The following is a 21,644-nucleotide window of genomic DNA, read 5'->3' as shown; positions in this document are numbered from 1 at the left end:
CAAGCATTAAGCGCTTAAGGTCAGAATGTGTGAGTGTACACACACATATACGTATATATATACATATACAGAAAACTTAGGTCTCCTGCTTGCATTTTGTTATTGTTATACATCAAAATGGCAATTTTATATGGTTTAGCCTAATGCATATTTATGTATGCATTGATATGCATGAGTATGTATATCAAAAATGTTCAAATTTTTCCACAACATTGTACGGAAAATTCCAATAAACTTTCTGGCCAACCCAGTATTATGTGTCTATGTATTAGTATCTATCACACAACATTTATTTGTACATGTCAGTGAAAGTAAAAGTTCACAGGCTAGTTTTTATTTAATAGTACTTCATATCAGAGGATATTGTATCCAACAAAACAACAGAATATTCTTTTATTCCCTCACTGCAAATAAAATAATATTCTGTTTCTTTGCTAGATAAAATTCTTATTTGAATTTCAGGTTTTTGTTTTTCTCATTGACAGTATGCATGAGCAGAACGAAGATCTCTAGAAGTCCTCTTACGTGATACCTGCTACACTGCAGGTATCACTACAGAGAGTGATAATAGTACAGGAGACACTACAGAGAGTTCAGCCTTGTTTCTAAAGAACATTTTCTAGGACCAATCATCAATCCCATTTAGCAGTTACATTCGGACTACTTACTGAACACCTTGACTACTGTAGGAGCCTCAAACACGTTGTCCTCAGTTACTAGCATGCACACAAATCTCTTTTCATCACTGATCCTTGCATTACTGATAGAGAGAGTGTAGTTTTCTGAGAGGTTCAATCTGTCTTTGTATTCTGGTACATCGTCGTATTGCACACTTTTCTTTGTAGAGGACCTGAAGGCAATAAATACTGGGGAACCATCGGGCTTTTCCTAAAAGTTAAAGTAACAATACATTAAAAAACAGGCATATTTAGACATTTCAGAATTACAGTCAGAGCAACAAAATTTTCTTGGTCATGTTATTCATCAAAATTTGTAGTTCTGTCCAAGAAGAATAACTTTGGATATGAGCCTCACATAAATCTTTGGTTGGTTACAGAGGATCACTCTTTATAAGGGAAAAGCTTTAAGTTCTTTTACAGGTATCAGTAAGTATACAAACATGAAAGGATGGAGCTTAAGGGATCCTAGCTTTTCTTGCATCTGAAGGACAGAAATTGGTATGTTTTGAAATTGACAAGGGTTGGCCTTTTGTCTAATATAAAAGAAAAATAGGTGAAAACAAATGTGTTTTGTGTTATGCTACAAAAGGATTTTCAGCTAACTATCACAGCAACATACACTTGAGCTGCAAACAGTCATTTAGAAATCCTAGGCAATTATATTTAGCATGCTCATTACTTTAATCCATATACTTTATGTGCCCACACTTTCCAGTTTCAGTCAGAACTGACACAGCTGACCTTTACACATAACATAGTTTAATGAATCTTCATGGAGGAACAATATATTTGCCCTTGCAAAAGGATCATGTCCATTAAAGCAATAGAATCCAATTAATCACTGAAACCCATGGTTTTGCTATCTGAGTCATAAAACTTAGCTCAGAGGGCTTTCATATAAAAACTTTTTATCAAAATAAAATATAATCTGGCATAGAGACTTATGCCAAGAGCACTGAGACATATAATTCATTTCTTCCTTTGCTCTCACAAACATTCTTTTACCTAATAACAATAATCAAAAATAAGGGCCAATCTCTCTTCTACTTGGGGCTTCCCAGGTGGTGCTAGTGGTAAAGAATCTGCCTGCAATGCAGGAGCCACAGGAGACGTGGGTTCGATCCCTGGGTCGGGAATATCCCTTGGAGAAGGGCATGGCAACCCACTCCAGTATTCTTGCCTGGAGAATCCCATGGACAGAGGAGTATGGGAGGCTACAGTCCATGGGGTTGCCAAGTATTGGACACGAATGAGCAATTGAGCACACATGTGTGTACTCTCTTCTACTAAACTCACAAGGTCTTGAAAATAAAATAAAATAAGACATTTTAAAGTATATGACAAATCTCAAGGTCTTAAGAGAAGTAACATTTTAAAAATTATTTTATTTACTACTGTTATGAACTCAATGCTTGTGACCCTCCCAAAGTTGTATGTCTAAGCCCTAACCCCCAGTGTGGGCCTTTAAGAGATGATTTGGTTTAGATGAGGTCTTGGGGATGGTACCCTCATGATGGAATTAGTGCTCTTATAAGAAGAGGAAGAAGCACAAGCGTTCTCTCTCTCTCAATGAGAACACAAAGAAGAGGTCCTGTGAGCGCATAGCAAGTGGCAGGTGTTGGCAAATTGGGAATAGGGCTCTGTTCAAGAACTGAATCGGCTGGCACTTTGATTTTGGACTGCTCAGCCTCCAGAACTCTGAGAAATAAACATCTGTTTATTTAAACTACCAGTCTGTGGTAGTTTGTTATTGCAGCCCAAAGTGACTAAGACAATTACTAAGCTAAAATTGGAGTTCAAAAGGTTCAGTTGGTTGAATATCTGAATATATCAGTAACATTCTCTTTAAATCTTTTAATATTGCTACAGGTTTACAGCACAAATCCTTGTACTAAATCATTCCTTCATTAAGAAAAATATGTTATACCAGTATCTTAAATTTCTATAGTTGTTCACTCATGCAAGAAATGACAGTTATTACATTTTGAGCACTTAACTATAAGCCAGGGTACTTTCTTTGGGCTTCCCGTGCATTTATGGATTTAATACTCATAACAACCCTGTAAATTACACATAATACTGGCCTCATTTATAGACAATGGAGACACAGGTTGGTTAAATAACTGGTCCAGGGCCCCAGCCAGTGTATCTCAGCAGGGCCAAGACTGGAGCTTCACAGCCTGGCTCCATGATGACTACATTATATCACTCTTGACAGCCTCAGATGCTTCTTCTGTACCAGGCACAGAGTGGATGCTGGTGAAGAAGCAGTGGGAGTGGGGTAGGATGGAGTGCACAGGGAGGTATGATCTCCATTCACAGGGAGATTACCATGCAGCAAGAGAGAAATGAATCCATCTTTCCTCTGGGTTTGCTCCTTTTCACTCTTTCCAAATCTGCTCTTTGTCTTTCAGGTTACATTAAATTAGAGGTTGTATACTGCATCTGGGAATCAAGACTGCTTTCAGAGCATATGGCACTTCAAATATAGCTCATCAGTTTATTGCTGAAGCTTTATATTTCATTAACAGTTTGAAACCTGCCATTATTGTTTGTTTTCGCTGCTATTGTGCCAGTTCAGTTTAGGTGAAAGGTATTCCCTGGGCATCAGAAATGTCGATAATCACAGAAGTTTTTCACCACTGGACTTCATTTATGGTAGCTCTAAGATTGACTCTAGGTGGTAGCCTCTCAGACCCTTGGGATTTTAGGATTGTGAATAGACTTTGTCCTTATAGGCCTTAACTTTGTATTTCTATTTTTATACGGAACCAGAAATAGTTAAAAATTACCCAGAGTGAGCTGGATATTAGCAGGAGGGAACAGGGAAGTGCTATGCCGCCTTACCTTCTGCCTTCACCTGCCCCATCACAGACTGTGTTTAGAACTCAGTGGTACCACACTCACAACAGTTTACACTTTTCACGCAATTACCATGTGCCAAGTACTAGGTAAGTATTCTTATATGAATTACTTCATGTAACCTTCACAACAGTGTAAGGAAGATTATCATTATCATCTCATTTTTTTCCATGAGAAAGTGGGGATTAATTCACTTATCCGGAATTCTATAGCCAGTACATGATAGATTATGTCAGTCTGACTTCAGAACCTGTACTTTAAGAGATTGTGTTTCACTACCCCTTGGATGCAACTATGCACATTTCTATTCTGTGGAACATTTGTTCTTGCAGATATCTGAGAGCAAAAGTTGTGTGGTTCAATAAACCTAAGAAATGAATGAACTCAGACAATTCATCACATAGCCGTATATAGGAAAGGCTCTGAGAAGTATTGTAATAAAACAGTTTTCAAAAATTATTAGACTATCAAATCCTTTTCCTATTCAAATATCTTTTATCATTTCAAGGACCTAGGGAAAATTTGCCAATTGTTTTCAATGAAACATATGTCTATGTTCAAACTTGCAAACTATTGTGTTTTATGTGATCTAGCACTGGGAAATGGTGACACACTGACACTTTTTGTTGGTTTTGGTAAATAGATTGAGGTATTTTATCGGTCCAAGTTTTCCAGCCTTTCCATTTCACCTACTAGGATAGCTATCCTGCATTTCCAACCTTGATACCTGAGAAAATATGATTTTGCTATCTGTAAGAAATGAATGGATGAGATGGTTGGATGGCATCATAAGTTCAATGGACATGAGTTTGAGCAAGCTCTGGGAGTTGGTGATGGACAGGGGAGCCTGATGTGGTGTCCATGGGGTCGCAAAGAGTCAGACACGACTGAATGACTAGACTGAACTGAAAAAATGAATAAAATCAGCAATGTTAAATTTTAAAAGAAGCTACCACATCAACTGAGTTGTAAGACCAAGTACCAGAAATAGGCTTCTAATACTGATGACTAGTTTTCAGAGAACATTTGAATGCTCTGGTTCCTGGTACATCTTGCCTTAGAAGTAACCACACCAAACAAAACATGAGTATATAGAGAATGGCAACCATTTTCCTCTAAGCTTTGTCCTATACTCTCTGAGTTTATTCTGGAATTCTGCCATTTCTTTTGCTTTGAACACTTCAGGGTGTCTCTTTCAGACTAATTTGAGCTAAGAATGATCTGTTTATTGGCTTTATTTTAAAATAACATTTGTTATGTAAGGAATTATTCTTTTGATATACTCAACACATTAATTTCATCTTCTTACATCTATACCCACGGTTGAATATTACCATTATGTTATTTGAAATTCACATTTACTCATGAAGGAATTTTCTTTAAAAGACTAGAGGCAACTAACCAAGTCCTAGATAGGTCACACTTACATATTTCCATTTGCCAAACATGAGATTCTGAGGTACATCAACTCGGCAAGGCATGATAATGGTATCTCCATATGCTGAGTTTACAGTATACCATCCAAGACCTTTAAAGGAAAGGAACAAAAGAGAGACAGAAGAGTTCAAATATTTTCTTGAAGCAGCAAAGCAAATAACTTCAGTACAAGATGCAAGTCTTAGTGAAGGTTTTGTATTATAATTTTATCCTAAATGAAATTTGTATTTCATTAAATTATGCAGTTAGAACATATTTCCTATTTAAATATCAACAGCTCTTATTTAGCTACTAAGCCTTTGAATGTCATATGATTCAAATCCATAAATCTCAATTTTACCAGGGAATAGATAAGTGCATGGGTGCATGGTAAGTCACTTCAGTTGTGTCCGATTCTTTGCGGCCCTGTGGTAGGTGGCCTGCCAGGCTTCTCTGTCCATGGAATTCTCGAGGAAAGAATACTGGATTGGGTTGCCACGCCCTCCTCCCGGGAATCTTCATGACGTAGGGATAGAGCCTGCATCTCCTGCGGCTCCTGTATTGTAGGTAGATTCTTTACCACTGAGCCCCGTATAAATAAGTAGTATTCACACACTGGTGAAGCTCTGTATAAATAAGTAGTATATGCCAAAGGAACCGTATAGCATCTGGGATTTATTTTCATCTTCAACTGTATTATATAAGGAGAAAATTCACTGTATTTCATAGAAACATAGGACTACACAAAGAGATTAATATGCTTAAATTTTTCAAAATGGGGTTCAAATATGTTTGTGTTTTTTATTTGAAAATACTCTTAAATTTAACTTCTGGAAAATTGCAAAAGCTATCAAAAACTAAGAACAAGTACAAATAAGCCCACAACTGAATCTTAATTATAAGTGACAAAATGAGCATGAAAGTGTCCTGCTTTACTGTAGTAATGGTTAAAGTACTAGTTTTCATTTTAACTATACTCAAAATATTAACATGATAAGAATCTGTAGGGAATTCCCTGGCGGTCCAGTGGTTAGAACTTTGCACTTTCACTACTAGAGTGAGGGTTCAATCCCAGGTAGGGGAGACAAGATCCTGCAAGCAAGGAGAGGGCAAAAAAGGAAAAGATTTGTAGTATGAAATGCCTTCATGAAATGATTACACTGCTTTTTTGGTAGACAATCTAACTTGTTACTAAAGTACAGAAAACTTCCTTGTTCAATATTTTATTGAAAAGAGTGCAAATTATAACTAATTTAATTATCAATAATTTCCACATTTTTCATAGATGTGTAACATACTATTCAAATTTATGACATTTAAAGAAACTTAGGCATTTAACTTGGCAATACTATAGTATTTAGGAAATCTAGCAGATTTTTTTAATCTTATTTTATTTACAACTGTCTTTAAGATTAGATATATTTACAATTGTTTAATTGTATTAAATGATTTAATATCTATTAAGATACCTCACTAGGCTTCCCTAGTGGCTCAGATGGTAAAGCGTCTGTCTGCAATGCAGGAGACCTGTGTTCGATCTCTGGGTTGGGAAGATCCCCTGAAGAAGGAAATAGCCCACACCAGTACTCTTGCCTGGAAAATCCCATGGACCGCGGAGCCTGGTAGGCTACCGTCCATGGGGTCGCAAAGAGTCGGACGCGACTGGGCGACTTCACTTAAGATAACCTCATAATGGGATGCAGAGTGTGAAGGGGCTAACTAAATTGAAGAGAAAAACAAACGATATTTTGTCCACCAGGTGGTGCTAAAGTGCAAAGCTAAGGCAATGTACAATACATAAAAAAGACCATCTTATGACTTTCTGAACAAACAAGACAGGGTGGATACTATCTTTCACTGTTACCCATCAGTCACAACATGTACAAAAATTTCATATTAACCTTAGTAAAGAAAGAAAAGGAATTCTGTTAACTGAGAAAGGTACTTTCCTGTAAAGCAATTTTGCTCCAGTGAACAAAAACATTACAGAGAACACAAATTTTCACAAAAATAAACCACACAACTACTTTTCAGGATTTTTAATATCGTTAAAATGAAGAATACAAAGTATAGTATAAGCCACAGAATGTGTTTTTAACTTGCTATTAGAGACAAAATTTGACTAAAACTTTCATTACATATTATTTTATAATGAAAAATTAAATGTTTTCACCAATAATTTTCAATTGTTTAATATCAATCATATTGTGATTTAAATTTCTTTTTACAATAAATCATTGAAGGGCATAAGACTGTAAATGAAGGAATGGTCTCTTCAGCTTTATTAAAATAAAAATTGTAAGGATTTAGACATGTGGTTGCAGACAAGCAAACTTCTGGCAGTTAAGAAACTGCTTTATTTCACAAAGTAGAACTTGGTTTTGTACAATACTTTGGCTCCTAAATGTGGAACTTGTATCATGTATTTTAGGATCTGTTAAAGGACTGTACACAGGGTCTTCCAAGCCATGGAAATAATTTTGTGATTTAGTATTTTTTTTTCATGAGTATATAGCAAGACACTTGAATATGTAATGACTCTAGAAAGTTAGAAAGTTGTGAATCTCTTCCTTAAATTATGGTAAGACATGCATGTCAAATTATTTTCTATATTATAAAAACATCTTCTTATGACAACTAATGGAGTTCCCATGGCTGGTCCAGGAGTGAAAACAGATTACAGGGCTTAGGTACCAATGAGGTGATCCTTTACTAGGCAAAGGGAAATAAAAAATGCCTTTTCCAAAAAATGTAATGCTCTACTCTATCTTACAGACCATTTTTCTTTCCTCTTCTCTATAAAGCTTCAATATACAGCAAACTTTATAATTTTATAATTGATTTGAAATTTTAAAATGTTATAATTTTATAATTGAAATTAAACCTATGTGATTTCAAGTACATAATGTATTAGCATGATGAAAGCACAATTACAGCAGGGAAGGGAACACATTTTTTTTAACCACAGTATCGCAGGAATAATTTCTGGCACTTAATGGGCATCTAATAAGATAATTTTTCATTTGATCTTGTGGAGTCCTTTCCACCTTAGTTATCAAATTAGCATCTTTAAAATCAGGGAGGCATTGACAACACTGGAACTTTCAAAATTCTTATTCCTGTCACCTACTGTAAAGGCTGTCATGTCCTGCCACCAATGTTTAGGGAACATGGATTTGAGCTTGAATGGCATGCTCTTACTTGAAGAGAAACAAACACAAATTTGATGTTTTTATGAGCTTATGGATGAAACTACAGGAGAGAACATTTCTTCCTTCCCTTTCAAGAGAAATGGACTGTTTGTACTCCATGATTTGCAAAAGTCCCTAAGAAATACCTTTTCCTTACCTGTGATGACCATAAAACAGAGTTGTTTTTTAAAGTATTTGCAAAGTTATGGATTGGGTCTTTTACTGACAGCTTGATATCCAAAATTAGCCATGACAGGACTTCCCAGAAACATAGAGCAATAAGACATTTGACAAGAATGAGCACAGTAGGTAAAAGAGCAAGAGAGAAGACAGCAAAGCCCTGGTCCACAGACTGAAGGCAGAATGAGTGATAATCATTTGGAAGGCATTAGGAGCCACAATCACAATGATTTTAGAAATAATTTTCAAGTTTGCCATATTCGTCAACTTTCCTCTTCAGGTAGGAGTATAATGGCTTCCAGGTTCATCTGAAAGAAAGACTTGTACATGTGGGAGAGCTAATATTGCTAACCCTCTAGGGATAAAGTAGCTATAAAGACTACTATGATTTCATGATACATTGGCTTCCTGACACCTCTAGGGCATCTCAGTCTTTGAGATGAAGTGCCAGGTAGACCCAAAGCACCTGTCAACACAAATAATTCTGTTTATACTTTTCATGGAAGCAAGAGATTTTATCTTTGAATTGCCAAGTCTGAATTAAATTTAGCTTACTAGAATCCCCCTGCAATTACTTCCTTGTAATATTAGTTTGTTAAATTATTCATGGTTTCGTAGTCTAGAGATTATTGGATATTATTGCAAATATAGAATACCTATGATAACCTTTCTCAAAGAGACTAAATAGAAAATATAGAAGGAAATGTGTGTGTGCACAAGGGTTTGCATGTCTGTTCTATATATGTTATGTCTATATGTACATTTCAGAAGATACTTTAAACTGGGCTAAAGCACCTTCTGTATTAAATGTGTTCTAAAAATTTAGTGTAATGTTATTCATTATTATTACTGTTGCTATCAAAATGTCATGACATAGAATAAAACATAAATATGTGCTATGCTTGAATAGCATTATGTAGTTATTTAGTCATTCTTATGAAGAGTTATTAGCTACAGATAAAGAACTATAGAACTAGAAAGGTGACATAGGAGAATTCAGTGAGAAAAAAATAAGGCAAACACAGACCAAGGAAAATCTCTTGACCAAATAATTTCACATATAGAATTCTCAGGCAAGTGATCATAAAATACAAGATAATTATAGTTATGCATTTTATACAGCTAATAATTTAAAGAGGCACTAAAACAGACTCTGGCAACCTTTTGAAGTCAGGTGAATGCTTTATATTTCTAATTAAAATAATAACACTGTAACAATTTGGGCCATATTGGAGAATTTCTTTTTCTGTGTAGAGTAATTCTTAAGGATGGTCAACGTCTGAGTAATCATTCTCTTTGCATTGTTGACAAACAGACATCTGCATTGAGGTCACTTAAAAGTCAGAATCTGCTACCATATTTCAAGCAGAAGTGCAGCAAATAATATAGAATAGTATAAGATCAAAATTCATCAGAGTCTGTTTTACATGCTGTAATTTAGTGTGGTTAATTATTTTTTATTGCACTGATACTTTGAAAGCATCATCATCCTTAAAAGCATTTTTTTTAGCTCTGTAGCTCTGGTCGGTGCCATAGCAGGGTAAATCATTTTACAATTGGCTCAGAGCTTATGACATAAAAACTAAATTCCAGTTCTACAGAAATGTTAGAGAAATTTATTTGTGCAAATGAACTGTTGGGGGAGGAAGTAGGAAAAATGAGAGTTATCCTTAGAAATTACTTTCATATGTATTTGATTTTGACAAACAAGCCAGTGTCCCTATTTGCTTTATTAACGAATAAGATATGTACAACTCTAATTAAAACAGGTAGTGTTTCTTAATTTCATCACTGTTGACATTTGGGGCTGAATAAATCTTTACTGTGGGGGGCTGTCCTACATAATTCTAGCAGCACCCCTGTCTCTGTCCCTCAGATATCAATAGCATCTTCTTCTCAGTAAGACAACAGGAAAATCTTCAATCATGGCAAATGTCCCTGGGAGGCAAAACTGCCCCCAGAAATCCCAACTAGTTAAGAACTACTGGTTTAGACCTTCATTCATTTAATAAAACTGTGGTTTCCAATAAAGGGATCATTGTTGTAAAATAGAATCTTAGTGTAGGACTAAATAATCACTGAATGTGAATGAAGGGATGGAGGAAGCAATTGCACATAACATCTATCAAATTGGTTTTCTTCACAGAAACATATTATATTAAACTATGATAGGAGGATTGATTTCTGACTTTGAAACATTGGGATCCAATCCAATCTAAAAAATTACAAAAAATCTATTTCATAGAAATCTACTTCATATATTCATTATAATGAAACACATATTGTATCTATTATATATGCTTTCTAAAGTGTAAATATCACATGTATCTTATTTGATATGATAAAATATAATAGCTCTAGCAACAGAAGATTAAGCTGATGTCTTTAAAGAGTCTTCCAAACCTGATTTTATGATTCAATGACATAATTATATCTCATAATTCCTCTCATAAACTATTATATTAAACAAGAGTTTAAAATCTTTGCCAAGGTCATGTAATATACAACAAGACTTCTGTGTGTGTGCACGCATGTGCATGTGTGATATGAGTTCTTGTAATTCCCAAATAACTTGGTTGCATGGCAGATGGGAGAAGACATCTGAGGGAATCCAATGTCACTTTGTGAAACTGAGAAAACAGTTATGCAGCCCCCATTTTCTTGTTCAATTTCCCTTCATAAATGTGGCCACATGGGGGATCAAGTTGGGTCTTCGCTGAATCAGAATTAGGAATACAGTTTTCCAAAGTTTACTTTCTACATTGCCTTTTATAAGTATTATGTATCATAATGTAGGTATAGTTGTGCAATGCCTACATATCAGAAAAATAGTAATTTTTCCTTTCTTTTTCTCTCACCCGTTGCTACAGTTTTAGATATGCATTGTGTGCATACGGGCTTCAGTCACGTCTGACTCCTTGCGACCCTTTATACTGTAGCCTGTCAGCTCCTTTGTCCATGGAATTTTCCAGGCAATAATACTGGGGTGGGTAACCAGGGGATCTTTCCAACGCAGGGAGTGAACTCGCATATCTTGCATCTCTGCCATTGCAGATGGATTCTTTACCATTGAGCCATTGAGGAAGCCCCATAATGCATTATATTATGTCTTTTAGATAATTGGTTAGGCCACTGTGGAATCACATTCAGATGAAAAAAATCTTTTTACTAAATTACAAAATACTGCTAGTATTCAGGAATACACTATAATATATGTGTTTTTAACATTACTTCCAAGTTTGGCATGTTATAATGCTCAAAATATTTATCTTTTTAGTGGAATATAGGTCAATTTAATAATCCATATTATATCACAGAAGGGACATCTAGAAAAACAATACAATTTAAAAAATATAGTAACCAGTTTGCATTACTATGCTGAAAATTACCTTCTCAATTTACCATGTGAAAATAAAAGTGAAAGTTACTCAGTTGTGTCTGACTCTTTGTGATCCCTTGGACTGTACAGTCCATGGAATTCTCAAGGCTAGAATACTGGAGTGGTTAGCCTTTCCCTTCTTCAGGGGATCTTCCCAACCCACAGATCGAACCCTGGTCTCCCACATTGCAGGCGGATTCTTTACCTGCTGAGCTGCAAGGGAAGCCCAAGAATATTGGAGTGGGTAGCCTATACCATGCCTCATTATATAAATATCCTAAGCATATAATGATCTATAAGCTTGATGAGTCACACTTATTTCCACTTAGTTTAGGTTTTACTTCATCTCTGCTTCATTTTTTATCATTGCTCCTTGGGACCATCTGCTTTGACTGAATTCCTACATATTCTTCAAGGCCCATCTCAAAAAATCACCTATTTATACATTAAACAAGCATCAAGTGTTTACTGAACACCTACTACAATCAACACCTACTACTACTACAAGCATTTAATGAACACCTACTACAGTCAACACCTACTACTACTAACAGGGCTTCCCTGATAGCTCAGTTAGTAAAGAATTTGCCTGCGATGCAGGAGACCCTGGTTCAGTTCCTAGATTGGGAAGATCCCCTGGAGAAGGGATAGGCTACCCACTCCAGTATTCTTGGGCTTCCCTTGTGGCTCAGTTGGTAAAGAATCTGCTTGCAATGTAGGAGACTGGGGTTCAATCCCTGGTTTGGGAAGATCCCCATTTTTTATTATAGTAATTTTGACAAATTATATCTTTGATCCTCATAAGGAACATGTCCTAAAAGTGGCAGTTTACTCAAATTCATAAATGCACATAAAATTTTCTTAATAAAGTGCAATAAACTGTTAATTTTTTTTAACTTTTTCTTTCCTTTCACCATCAACACCAGCATTTGGATTCCATTTGGGGTCACTTTTCAATTATAAAGCAAAAATTTTACTTAGAAATTATTTAAAAGCAACAGAAATGATTTAATTTATAGACTTTTTTCTTACTTTTTGTGAAATGCCTCAGGAATTTTAAACCAGCAAAACACAAACTCTACTGTACTTGTTAGAATTTCTTAACTTGGGATCCATAAATGGACTTTATGGTATCTATGAATCCTCTAAAGTTATTTTTTAAAAAACCCAAATTGTAGTATACTGAAGCATCTCTTTTTAAAGAAAGAGAATTCAGAACTTTTATTAGATTGTCAAAGATTACCTTGAATTAAAAAATAAAATATTTAAAAGGTTCATTCTAAATTGAATAGAACTTATGGAAGCATAATTTGATGGTATCTATCAAATTTTAAAATGCAAATACCCTTTGATCCAGTAATTATGCTATTGAGGATCTAGCCTACAAAAAGTTTTTGCACAAGTGCATGATTGTATATAAAGATAACATAGAATTATTTTGAGTACTAAACAACTGAGGAAACTAATGTCCATTAAAACAGAAATATAAGCTAGAGGGTGTATCTACACAATGCTCTCCATGAGCCCACTGAAACAAATAGGCAAATACACTGTTTTCCTTTTTGACTGTATATTTTTCAGTATTTATTCTTTATCATTCATTTATTGGCTATTGAGTGCTCATTTTGTGCCAAGGGCTGTCTAGGGTAGGGAATTCACATTGACAAAAGGAAAACACCCTGTGCTCAGAATTTAAATTCTCTCTCTCTATATATGTATATATATATAATATAAATATGAAGTTTAATTTCTTTTCAAAAGAGGGAGAAATTATCAGTTTAATTTATTCACTATGCTGCAACCTATTTGAAGGAAAAACCTACATTGCCCTCACTGTGAAATTCATCACAGCACTGTGACGGTTGCAGCTGCTCAACAATAATGGGTAAAATAAAGCCCCATTGCAGTGCACTGAAAGGAACTCTATCAGATCATATTCTTACAGCCCTTAATTTTTAGTCTTCATTTAACAGTTCAGAAAACCATATACTATTCTTTGGGATTCTAGGGAATCCAGGAAGGTGGAGATAAAGCAGATACTGAAGTAATTAGAATTCAGTATCTTAGCATTGTCCCCCACTAAAAAGCTACTCTGTTTTAAAAATATTTTTAATGGAATAAAACATACACTCAAAACAGTGCACCAACCTAGATTTACATTTGAAATGTCACCAAGAGCATCAGGATTTAGGGTTTCTTTAACAGTTCTCTTCATATTCTTTGTTCTGAAGATGAGACTAGGGTTTCCAAAAATTTGTTTCACAGGGGAGCTGTGTGTCACCAAGTCCTCATTCCACAGTGATGAGTTTTTGACTGGACTATACAGTCTCTGTAAACACTGGTCCCTTTGTGGGGACAAACTCAAATAAAAATACTTAAAAAACAGTTCATGCTCTATGGCGAGGCAGGGGGAAGGCAAGAAGACTACACTGAACCAGAAATTTAAAATTTGTATATGAAAATAACAATCTTCTATATTTTATTTTAAAATGGATTTTCATAGTAAAGGAGACTAAAGAAAAGAATGTTTAATCATGTTTCCCTTTATATTCTACAGTTCACACATTATAATAATTACAAATATTTATGTAACTAATAATTTATGTAAGTTGAAATTCATAAAGTTGACTATTTTCTACTATCATGCTTCTGTCTTAATTATCTAGGACTTGATGCTACGTCATTAAGGAATTAATTAATCAATACAATGAAAAGAATCAGTAAAATATTATTTTCCTTTTGTTTCTCTCCCCAAATTCAACTTCCTGCATTAATTCTTGCATTGTCTCTATTCAGATCCTGAGGACTTCATTTGGGAACTAGCTTAACTAAAGAGGTAGGTAGAAGAAACCCCTATTTGAATACTGCCCCATATTAGATGCAAAGAAAAGATGAAAACATTTGTGCTCCAAGTTTAACTAAGTGTATCAGTTCTATTTGAATACTGAAAAGTTACATTTTCCTGTGCATTTTCCCATGTAAGCTGTATTGAAATTGTGAATATGGCTTAATTGTTTTAGCAAAGACAATAACTGTACTGTATTCACGAAAACACTATCAACAGGAAAGCAGGCACAACGCTTCACAAAAGACCTTAAGTGCATCATCTGAAGTAATGGAAACTTTTGGAATTTAGTGTAGAGTCTGTCTCCAGAAAGAGTTCATAGTTATTGTGACATTATTAAATTTGTTGTCTGCAAATAATTTAATGCCCTGACAACAAAAAGACCTCTTGATTTGAGATAATCAAAGCTGTCCTTGATAACACTCTCCAACTCCCAAACAACAAACACCTAATAGCTTTTACATTTCTCAAAAGTCTCAGAAAAAACATATCATAAATATTTTTAGCCAATAAGATCATCATTGTTTCAGAGAGCTTCTGTTAATAATAGCTTGTGCTAATTTTATTGGTTTAGCATTTAAAGTAATATTCAATAGCATTAGAGAATTTTACCCAATAATTGAGGTAATGAATTACAGGGAGGATAGCAAATAAATTGTCAGGGCTCCTGAACAAGCAGAGTAGTAAACTTTTGCTTCCTAATTGGCTGAGTGATCTTGTCCAGGATGCCTGCTTCTGGAATATTCCTGGTTAAGTATTTAACTAGGCTCTGAAAAATGTTTACATGGGTTGAAATAGCTTTTTGCTCTTTTCTTCACATGAATCCCAATTAGCACTGCCTATGTCTCCTGAGGATATAGATTTGTACAATCAAACATGGTAAGTAATAAAGGTTAAAAAGCTATTTAATAGATTTCCCCACATATTTCGTGAAGATTGCTGGCTGATTTCCAGGACTTAGATTCGTGTAAATTCCATGCTTTTAAATTGGCAACTTCCCACAGGGGTTGTAATATAAGTTAAGGTCATAGGAAGAAAATGATGGCTTTGTATGGCATTTGCCCTTTTTTAAGAACTAAACTCAGCTTACTATGAAATCTAGTTTTCTAGTTCTGATGAGGAAGAGGAAATAGAAACATTTGTCCAATATATTTTTTGAAAGCAATTAAGACCAAAGGAAAAATAAAATTTTCTTTAAAAAATTTAAAAGTAAAACAAATGGTTGCATAATAGGAAATCAACATAATCTACTACATAAAAATGAAATCATCCTCCAGTCTTAAGAGGTTTGGTGTTGCTTCAAGGACAGTTAAGTATAGAGAATGGTACCCGCTGTAGCTTGTCTACAGCACAAGCTCAGTGGTATTGCTCTGAAATGCATGAACTTAGACAATATTAACAATAACTTTGATATATTCCACTTTCCCTGACAGTCATTACTCTTAATTGATGAGTGGGAGAAAAAGTGGGAAAGAGAACAAGATAATTTAGGAAGGCAATGAGTAGAAATGAGAAAGGTAGTTTTAATCTTTTCTAAGGATATCAGAATGGGGAAATGCTTTTAAAGACCTTGTAAAATCTGGACCTTAATTTGGCTAAGCTTTGAAACTCTCCCTTACTCTCAAAGATTTTTAACTTGCTGAACACTTTGTAATCCCAGAGGCTCATTGTAACTTTAAAATATGTCATATTTATACTGTGATTTAGGAAAAGGTTTAATGATCCGCAGAGTTTCTGGAAGACTAACCACCATGGACAAAATGGCAAAAACAATAACAACAACAAACACCTAGAAAGGTAAGCAAGTTCTTACAGCAAGAAATGACTCTTCTGCATTCAGCTGAATTATCTAGGCCAAAATACCAGAGTGGGTAGCTTTTCCCTTCTCCAGGGATCTTTCCAACCCGGGGATCAAACCCAGGTCTTTTGCATTGCAGGCAGATTCTTTACCAGCTGAGCCACAAGGGAACTGGCCTTCTAGCAGGTTATTGGATCCTAGAAAATTCAGATTGCAATAGGGATGTAGTGGAAAAAAAAACCCTACAGTTTGATTTTGTAAGGAGTTAGCCAAATTAAAAGCAAAAAATACATTAGAGCAATGATAGCAATAATAATGGACATTTTATGGTGCTTTATAGTTTATAGTACTCTTTTATGTATATTGTACATTTTTGCATTTGAGTCTCACAATAGCCCTATACAATGAACAAATAAATGTTTATGGTAAACACATACTATGATGCTTCCTTTGCTGATGGGATCCTGTTCACCCTTCAAAGCCAAGAGACTACTACACAAGAGACTACACCAACGACGTCAAGCCAGTATGTAGTGAAGCTAGAGCGCCAAATTAATTCTCACCTGAAGTCCAATACTCATCACTATTAGATACACAGAAAATGATGACATGTTCTTATTTCATTTTAAATTGTGGTTAAGTTAGGAATATTGTTTGAAAAGTATAAAATGCTTTCCATGTGTATTAGTAAATAAAACTTTCATATTTAACATTATAAAACCTATAGATCAGAAGGACAGAAGGATTAGCAAGAAAATAAACTATCAAGTTTACTACCTCTTTCTCAATTGGATGTTATATACCAACTGAGCATTTATTGCCAGGAAATATGTGAAGTCTTATCTCACAGCTCATCTGACTCTCAGAACACAATAGAAAACTGCTAATATCTAAGATAGATTTATTTCATATAAGGAATCAGAGGTATAATAAGGCTTTTAAGTGTAGACAAGGCACCTTGACAGGTAGAGTAGCACTTAATTTAAGCATTTCAAACACCCAGCACTGTAGAGATAATAGAGCAGACTACCAAGAAAAATTTATTGGATAAATAAAATGAAGGTTAGGATTCAAATCAAGTCTAACTTCAAAACTCATGCCTTTCCTCTCCATCAAAAATAGTTTTCACAGTTACAAGTTTTTGAAGCTTTTTACTTTTTATTGGGGGTATAGTTGACTTACAATGTTGTTTTAGTTTCTAGTGTTGTAGTTTAGTCCCTAAATCGTGTCCAACTATTGTGAACCCATGGATTGTAGCCCGCCAGGCTCCTCAGTCCACGGGATTTCCCAGACAAGAATACTAGAGTAGGTTGCCATTTCCTCTCCAGGGGAACTGCCTGACCCAGGAATCGAACCCGGGTCTCCTGCATTAAACGATGATTCTTTACTGACTGAGCTATGAGGGAACTCCATCAAAGTAAATAACTTTATCAAAGTAAAGCAGTTATACATATACATACATCCACTCTTTTTTAGATCCTTTTCCCATATAGAGAAGCATCCTTTTCCCATTATAGAGTATTGAGTAGAGTTCCTTGTACTGAGTTGAAAAAGTTTAAGTTCACAAAAAACCTTAACATAATGTTTATTCATAATTTCCAAAATTTGGAAGCAACCAAGATGTCCTTCAGTAGTGAATGGATAAACTAGGTGGTACATACGATGGAATATCAGCAATAAAAAGAAATTAGCTACCAAGCTCATGAAAAGACAAAGGAAATTTAAATGTACATTGCCAACTGAAAGAAGTCAATCTGATGGATCTTCTGTATCAAGCTGTATGACTTTGACATTATCCAGAAAGGTGAAACTATGGAGATAGTAAGGAGAGGAGTTCCCAGGGGTTTGATGAGAGGAAGGATGGGATGGATAGAGAGAGAACAGAGAATGTTTTGAGTAGTGAAATTATTCTGATACTATGATGGTGGATACAAATCATTATATATTTGTCAAAACCAATACAACATACAACACAAAGAGGAAAACATAAATTATAGATTTTACTTAATAATGTGGCAATACTGACCCCTCAGGTGTAACAAATGTATCACACTTATGCAAGATGTTAATAATAGGGAAATGGGGGATGGGGAATGTTTAAGAGTATAGGGAAACTCTCTTCTTTCTATTGGATTTTTCTATAAACCTAAAACAGATAAAAATACTCCATTAATTAAGAACAATGCACATAGTTTCTTCAGCCTATGGAATGTATACATTCTATATTCAGACAATCTCATTTAAATTCCTTTGGTTAAGATGGAAGGAAGGAAATAAAATCTTCAAGGACAAAGCTTTGCATCCACCAGCAAAGGTGATCTCTGTCTAACCAGCGGCATCCCCAGGCAGCTCTCTGCAGGTGCTGCCAACACCAAGACCTCTGCTGAACAGTGTCCTGGGTGGTTGTGCTGCAGCAAGAAATGGCGTTTTATGATTATGTTTTCTACATATTCTCAGTCCCACGAAGGTGCTAATATATTTGGTTCCTCTTTGGATTAAAAGAGATAATGTCTTTGATAATTTGTTCATGGTTACTGCTCGGGAAGATAATGATGCTCAAAATCTCCCTAAACTTCATATTATAATATTACCTCCTTGGCTCTGCTATTCTTAACAGGTTTTAAAGACAGTAGTATCATTAAGGTTAAAAAAAAAAATTAACTGTTCCTACACATTAAAAGAATACCAGGTTACAGAGATGAGCTGCCGGAGTGTTAGCAAGGCTTCATGTTATATCATGTGTTTGGTTTATGAATCTCATTTGAGTTCTATAACTGAAAATACTCCTAAAGCTTCCTCTCAAGGAAGAAATTAATTAAAAACAAACAAACCAAATAGAAATGACTGGGAGGCTTAGACTGTGTCACTGTCTGAAAATCCAATGACAATTTTCAAGTTAGTTCCCCCTTAAGAGCTTTACCAAAACATGCTGTAAGTGTGCATTCTTCAGCTACAATTTTACCTGTGTATGTAGAACAGATGATAAATAACATCTCTGAAATCAGCTTTAAAATGTTTTCTTCATTATCATTTTTTCAATTGTCAGTAGCCTCAACATACAAGTATGAATATTGATGTATATTCAATCTCTCTCTGGAATGGAATATATATATTCATACCTTTATAGGTAATCAGTATGATTTTAGAACTTGTTATTCAGAAATTCATTGTTTCTTAGCTCTAATTTTAAAAACTGAGAGATATTTTACAAAATAAATTTCCAACCCAACATCATACCTAATAGTCACCCAAGGCAAACCTATACAGTCAATGAAAATAACTTATACACAAGTACTTCAGAAAGATATCACAAGGGAAGTGTGGTATTCATTCTAAAACCTTTATAGCTAAAAGATCATTTATAATGATGTATATTGGAAAGCCAGTGCAATCTACTGAAAATGGAAAATTGCATGTGCCTGAAGAATAGTCTATAGTAATTACAAGTTAAACATTTATCCAATATTGATGTAACTGAGAAACTATAAAAGATATATGCTAAACACCAAGATCCACAGTTTACATGTCAATATAAACATTTTATTATTGACTTGTGCCATATTTTCCTTAATTTTTTCTAAAAGCCTATGAAAATAAAATTTCTTTAACCCAGAAGATTCTATTTCATGTAATTTATAAATGCATTGTACCATAAAGCAATTGGTTGGCTACAATATGTCAGATACTGAATTCCTGTTCAGCGCACAAACTTAAATAAATTATCTATTTGAAGGAGATTAAAATCTAGAAAAAGAGGCAACAGACAACTCTACACAGGTATGATTCCAGCCGTGATACTAAGAAGGTAAGTGACCTACAGAGTTAGTTGAACTGGATGTTCTCATGTTTTCCAACCATTAAATGGAAGATAATAGTATCAAGCTCAAAGGGTTATTGTGAATATTAAATAAATTAATGTGTAAGCTGCTTAAAGGCTTTCTATGGTGGCTCCAACAGTAAACAATCTGCTTGCAATGCAGGAGACCCGGGTCCAGTCCCTGGGTTGGGAAGATCCCCTGGAGAAGGAAATGGAAACCCACTCCAGTATTCTTGCCTAGAGAATTCCATGGATGGAGGAGCCTGGTGGGCTACAGTCCATGAGGTCACAGAGAGTCAGACATGACTGAGTGACTTAATACACAAACTGCTTGAAAGAATACTTTTCATACAAATGCTCAGTAAATGTTAACTATTAAAGATGTTCAACATCATTAATCATTCAGTTCAGTTCAGTTCAGTTCAGTCGCTCAGTCGTGTCCGACTCTTTGCGACCCCATGAATCACAGCATGCCAGGCCTCCCTGTCCATCACCATCTCCCAGAGTTCACTCAGACTCACGTCCATTGAGTCCGTGATGCCATCCAGCCATCTCGTCCTCTGTTGTCCCCTTCTCCTCCTTCCCCCAATCCCTCCCAGCATCAGTCTTTTCCAATGAGTCAGTTCTTCGCATGAGGTGGCCAAAGTACTGGAGTTTCAGCTTTAGTACCAGTCCTTCCAAAGAAATCCCAGGGTTGATCTCCTTCAGAATGGACTGGTTGGATCTCCTTGCAGTCCAAGGGACTCTCAAGAGTCTTCTCCAACACCACAGTTCTTAAGCATCAATTCTTCGGCACTCAGCCTTCTTCACAGTCCAACTCTCACATCCATACATGACCACAGGAAAAACCATAGCCTTGACATAGCTTTGACTAGATGGACCTTAGTCGGCAAAGTAATGTCTCTGCTTTTGAATATACTATCTAGATTGGTCATAACTTTTCTTCCAAGGAGTAAGCGTCTTTTAATTTCCTGGCTGCAATCACCATCTGCAGTGATTTTGGAGCCCAAAAAAATTAAGTCTGACACTGTTTCCACTGTTTCCCCATCTATTTGCCATGAAGTGATGGGACCAGATGCCATGATCTTCGTTTTCTGAATGTTGAGCTTTAAGCCAACTTTTTCACTCTCTTCTTTCACTTTCATCAAGAGGCTTTTTAGCTCCTCTTCACTTTCTGCCATAAGGGTGGTGTCATCTGCATATCTGAGGTTATTGATATTTCTCCTGGCAATCTTGATTCCAGCTTGTGTTTCTTCCAGTCCAGCATTTCTCATGATGTACTCTGCATATCAGTTAAATAAGTAGGGTGACAATATACAGCCTTGACATACTCCTTTTCCTATTTGGAACCAGTCTGTTGTTCCATGTCCAGTTCTAACTGTTGCTTCCTGACCTGCATACAGATTTCTCAAGAGGCAGGTTAGGTGGTCTGGTATTCCCATCTTTTTCATTAGGGAAATCAAAACCAGAAGATAC

At 35.4% G+C, this 21,644-nt stretch overlaps 1 protein-coding gene across 1 annotated transcript in view; it reads right to left on the bottom strand.

The window, feature by feature from the left end:
- Positions 1 to 660: 660 nt before the first annotated feature.
- LOC138090614 (CD166 antigen-like) overlaps positions 661 to 21,644 on the bottom strand; it is a 163,219-nt gene continuing 142,235 nt past the window's right edge. Inside the window, exons 2-3 of the mRNA XM_068986336.1 lie at positions 4,970 to 5,070; positions 661 to 888 (exon numbers count right to left, since the gene is read on the bottom strand). Of these exons, the coding sequence (XP_068842437.1) occupies positions 661 to 888; positions 4,970 to 5,070 (329 nt within the window). The remainder of the gene's footprint in view (positions 889 to 4,969; positions 5,071 to 21,644) is intronic.

The sequence above is a fragment of the Capricornis sumatraensis genome, chromosome 1, assembly GCF_032405125.1.
Source record: "Capricornis sumatraensis isolate serow.1 chromosome 1, serow.2, whole genome shotgun sequence".
Lineage (NCBI taxonomy): Eukaryota > Metazoa > Chordata > Mammalia > Artiodactyla > Bovidae > Capricornis > Capricornis sumatraensis.
This window is presented reverse-complemented; position numbering and strand designations above follow the sequence as displayed.